A 5505-nucleotide genomic window follows, 5' to 3' on the forward strand; every position below is an offset into this window, starting at 1 on the left:
TATCGGACCAACTACGTAGTATTTCCGTCTTACACTTACTCGTCTTCAAATTTTATCCTTCGCGCGCATCTACAACCATTATAAGATCATACTTATCCGAGACGCCCGGAGCTTGGAGTCATAAAACTTTGCTCAGTGCTTGGACCACAAAAATCATGCTCGAAACATGAAATCCGACATTACGATTTCAAAAAACTGACTTCATTACAAAAAAACTGAATCGAAAGTTTTATGACTTCAAGGCCGAGAGAGTTTGATATGCTACAATTAAAGCACTTGTTTGGTGGGATACACATACAACTGCAATTTTGCAGATCAGTCAAAATGAATTTTGATTCTAATGAAATATGTAATTTCACAGCAAAGAGGGATTTTATGAAGGGGGCACTAACTAGCTGTCATACCATGTTCACTCAGTTATCTCAAATTATTATATTTGATTTATAACACATTAAAACACATATCCAAATTATAATAAGACTTGATTAAACAGTGATAAATGCATGTACTAGATAATATATGTCAGAATTCCGTGTGCATTTTAGTCTCAACGCCATTCACTGTCTATCGAGATGACCTACCAAAACTACCGACGGTCATATAAAACGATATAAACAGAACGTAAATATAAATAGATAGCGACCTCGTGCAATTTTTTTTTTGCGGATCGAATCAGTTAATAAAATGATTTATCTTAATTTGTTTCACTTTCAGTGTTGACAGTCCTTTTCCTTTAATAACTGGACACGCATAAGTCATGCGTAACGGGATTAGATGAGGTCTCTTGCAAGTGAATAATTCGCCTTATCAGAATCTAAAGGACTGTGGGTAATTTTATTGTTCGTACACCAAAATGAAAATTACGTTATGTCATTTCGGATTGATTTCCATTGTAGTTAAGAACGTTTTGAACCAATCAAATCGTTTTGGTGAACACTTTTGAAAATATTACCCAGAATGCATTATATTCTAAAAGGGCGAAATTTGAAAGGTTATTCATCATCATCTTCCAATAATGGTCAGGAGTCGTAGACGACTGTAAATATTGACCAGGTGTAGGTCTGAGGGAGCCACTCTCCACACATATTTTATATGTACAAATAAAAAGCTAGTATTTACAGTTAAAACTATCTACATCAAATGGTGGTTTATGTAGTTGTCCACAGGGCCGCCACTGCATGGAGGCTGGCCTTGAAGTCGTCCAGAGTGGTTGAGTTGGTCACCGTTGTTGGTAGCTGGTTCCAATTCTGGATAGTGCGAGGAAAGAAGGATTTTCGGTACACTTCTGTTTTGGTGTAGATCTTCCTCAATCTGTTTGCCCCTCTGGTACTGGTGTCACTTTTGTTGGTGATACTGTTGGCTTCTGGTATGGAAATCATACCATTGATGGCCTTGTACATGATCAATAGACGATGGTCCTTGCGTCGATCTTGTTATGATTCCCATTTCAGAAGATGAATCATGTTGATGACACATATAGGGGTTTTGTCTCTGTAGTTATTACAGACATAACGGGTTCCCCTTCTTTTCACTTTGTCTAGTCGGTTTATGTCTTCCACTTTGTATGGGTCCCACACAGCAGACGCATACTCCAATGATGGTCGGACCATGGATCTGTAGGTTGTTTCTCGGACTGTTTTGTTACAGTCCCTGAAGTTGCGGCGCAAGAACCCTAGAGTTCTTGATGCTTTGGCTGCTGTTATCTCTGCGTGCTTTTCCCAAGTTAAGTCTTCGCTAAGAGTAACACCAAGATATTTGCTGCTGTCCACAACTTCGAGTTGGTGTCCATGTAGGTGGTACTGTGTCTCCAAGATGGATTTTTCGGTTGGTGCCTATTCTGATGACCGTGCATTTAGCAGGGTGAAAATGCCAAACAATGATGATTGTCGTATTATGTCATTTGCGGTTGTCAATCAGGATTGTCGTATTGGGCCATTTACGGTTGTCAACGAGTAATTGTCGTATTGGGCCAATTGCGGTTGTCAATGATGATTGTAGTATTGGGCCCTTTACGGTTGTCAATGATGATTGTAGTATTGGTCCATTTACGGTTGTCAATGATGATTGTAGTATTGGTCCATTTACGGTTGTCAATGATGACTGTAGTATTGGTCCCTTTACGGTTGTCAATGATGATTGTAGTATTGGTCCATTTACGGTTGTCAATGATGATTGTAGTATTGGTCCATTTACGGTTGTCAATGATAATTGAAGTATTGGGCCATTTACGGTTGTCAATGATGATTGTAGTATTGGTCCATTTACGGTTGTCAATGATGACTGATGTATTGGTCCATTTACGGTTCTGGGTTGTCAATGATGATTGTAGTATTGGGTCATTTATGGTTGTCAATGATGATTGTAGTATTTGGCCATTTACGGTTGTCAATTATGATTGTAGTATTGGGCCATTTACGGTTGTCAATGATGATTGTAGTATTGGTCCATTTACGGTTGTCAATGATGACTGTAGTATTGGTCCATTTACGGTTGTCAATGATAATTGTCGTATTGGGCCATTTACGGTTGGCAATGATGATTGTAGTATTGGTCCATTTACGGTTCTCAATGATAATTGAAGTATTGGGCCATTTATGGTTGTCAATGATGATTGTAGTATTGGTCCCTTTACGGTTGTCAATGATGATTGTAGTATTGGTCCATTTACGGTTGTCAATGATAATTGTAGTATTGGTCCATTTACGGTTGTCAATGATGATTGTAGTATTGGTCCATTTACGGTTGTCAATGATGATTGTAGTATTGGTCCATTTACGGTTGTCAATGATGACTGTAGCATTGGTCCATTTACGGTTGTCAATGATGATTGTCGTATTGGGCCATTTAAGGTTGTCAATGATGATTGTAGTATTGGTCCATTTTCGGTTGTCAATGATGATTGTAGTATTTGTCCATTTACGTTTGTCAATGATGACTGTAGTATTGGGCTTTTACGGTTGTCAATGATAATTGTCGTATTGGGCCATTTACGGTTGTCAATGATGATTGTAGTAAGTTGGGCCATTTACGGTTGTCAATGATGATTGTAGTATTGGGGCACTTATGGTTGTCAATTAGGTTATTTAAGGTTGTCAATTAGGAGATAACTGTATTGTATTTTAAGCTCGGACGGCATCAATTGGGGATTTGATGGTCGCAAATTACGTTTTCTGGCGACGCGTTAGCGGAGACAGTAAACGGGTATTTGCGAACATCAAATCCCAAATTGATGCCGTCGGAGCTTGAAATACAATATTGTTATCTCCATTCAAATGAAATCGACAGAAAATAACGTTAAAACATGTATTTAAAATCTGTCAAATGCCGTCTACGCTTGCGCGTACGTCCCATAACATCAATTATCAATTGATGCCATGTAAGAAAGTGACGTTATCCAATCAAAATGAACGTTACAAATGTTGTTGCATTTGAATGATGATTGTAGTATTGGGCAGTATACGGTTGTCAGCTATTATAGATTCCCAAGCATATAAGGTTCTCGTTGTTTTATTGTAGATTTGATAAATACGACACGTAATCTTTTTCCAACTGATTTATCTTATAATTTATCAGAAACCGAAAACGCGATTCAGAGTTTAAAAAAAATGTGAAACTACCAATACGAAAGGTGATATGAAACACTAGATCCTGGTGTAAACATATAACAATGACTTATAAACTAGTAACCTTTGTAAACTTCAAGACAGATAGGAAGAATTAGTCAAACCTTGCTTTGTTTCATGACAAATCATGCTCAACATTGTACAAAGTGTTTTAGAAAGTGAAAAATTATGCTTTTGCAATTACTACTCTGATTCAAGCAATAGCTACCATAAAAATAAGAGTTGAAAACTAACCGTTCAACAAGATGCTTGATTGTTTCATTAATATTTTATTTGTGAATTTTGGTGGACTATTTTTTTCAATACACAATCGGAGTTCGCATTGGGGAGAATTGTGCTTCAATTCTTGTCGACTTGTTGCCTCTATTTGTAGGAGGCAGATAGACTTGCTACATGTCCCTTCCTAATTATGTTTTTATTTCTTTTTTTCAATTTTGCCCCTTTAATAGTTTTACTGCTATAACTAGGAGATTACAATTATACTGACAACATATAAATTAGTAAGAGAAAAATAATTGAAAGGGAATTGAAGCAAGTCTAGGAGGCAGACTTCATGCACGCAGAAATTTTTTATATCTTGATATCTTGTAGAAAGTTGACGAACCAGGGATATGTCAAAGAACGTCTCGTCCTTTTTCTAAAAAAAAGTTCATCGGAAGATACCCAGAACTTGTTGATAAATATTCCGTATCAACTTCGCAAATAATACAAAATGGTCTTGAAGTATAGATTTTGCGTACTGACGTTGGTTATCATCTTAATAACGTGTTATAGTATTCCTTTATTTGTCTTTATTAATATTACTTGTACTGTTAAGTCTGTTTTTTTTTTTAGATATTCTTTTGACGTGACTCTGTGGTTAATATGTAAAACATCATACCTTGAACGACAAAATTATTTCATTTTTAATATTACTTTTACTTATGGATCTTGACATACTATGAATGACAAAACTATTTTATTCAATAATACTACTTTTTCTGTTAAGTCTGTTTTTTATGATATACATTTGACGTGAAACTGTACTAAGTCTTATGTATCCCGTTATACTTTGAACCACACAATTATTTTATTTATTATTATTACTTTTACTGTTAAGTCTGGTTTTTATTATATCTACTTTACGTGTGACTCTGCATTTATGTATGCCGTCATACTTTGAACGAAAAAAATATTTTTATGTCTACCTGTGCAAATTTCAAACGCGCAATTTTACACCAGTACTGAAAACCTTCTATCCTATCCTTTACGGATAGTCTTTAAATAGATAAATTAAGTCGTATAAGAAAATCAAAATGAGTATGTTAAATTTGATGTAAGCCTTTTTGTGCTTCTTCGTTACATTTGTTGTTTTAATAGTGATATTAAGGTGATAACACAATATTGACTGCTGTACCCCTATTTTTGACATTTTTGACATTTTTACTCTTTGAGTATGTTTGTTTTGTTCATGCATCGTTGACAATGTAATGGAATTTGATGCGACTGTCATACAAGTGAGAGGCCGGTTTAGCTAGCTATAAAACCAGGTTCAATCCACCATTTTCTATATTAGAAAATGCCTTTACCAAGTCAGGAATATGCAGTTGTTATCCATTCGTTTAATGTATTTGGACTTTTGATTTTGCCTTTTGATTTTGGACTTTCCTTTTTGAATTTTCCTAGGAGTTTAAGGCGAAGTGTACGTAATTGCACGCCCCTAGCGGAATACGGGATTAATAACGTTCGACGTTAGTTACGCAAGTTATCTCCCTTACTCCAAGAAAGGACACACGAAAGAGAAAATACTTCGTGCGGTCTATCATAAATCCAACAAGCACGCCCGTGCTGTCTGAAAAAAACATAATCATGAGAAATTATCTGAATTACTCCATTTAGAAAT

The 5505-nt window shown here is 35.9% G+C and overlaps 1 protein-coding gene across 1 annotated transcript; it reads left to right on the forward strand.

The window, feature by feature from the left end:
• Positions 1-2594: 2594 nt before the first annotated feature.
• LOC134705681 (cysteine-rich, acidic integral membrane protein-like) lies at positions 2595-3041 on the forward strand. The gene has a single exon (XM_063564401.1). It carries the CDS (start codon positions 2595-2597, stop codon positions 3039-3041), a length of 447 nt encoding a protein of 148 aa, XP_063420471.1.
• Positions 3042-5505: the final 2464 nt, after the last annotated feature.

Source organism: Mytilus trossulus, chromosome 2 (assembly GCF_036588685.1).
Source record: "Mytilus trossulus isolate FHL-02 chromosome 2, PNRI_Mtr1.1.1.hap1, whole genome shotgun sequence".
In the NCBI taxonomy this organism is placed as follows: Eukaryota; Metazoa; Mollusca; class Bivalvia; order Mytilida; family Mytilidae; genus Mytilus; species Mytilus trossulus.

Bases quoted from the DNA above. Each gene is read 5' to 3' on its own strand.
- LOC134705681 (XM_063564401.1), top strand. From the start codon at position 2,595: ATGGTTGTCAATGATGATTGTAGTATTGGTCCCTTTACGGTTGTCAAT.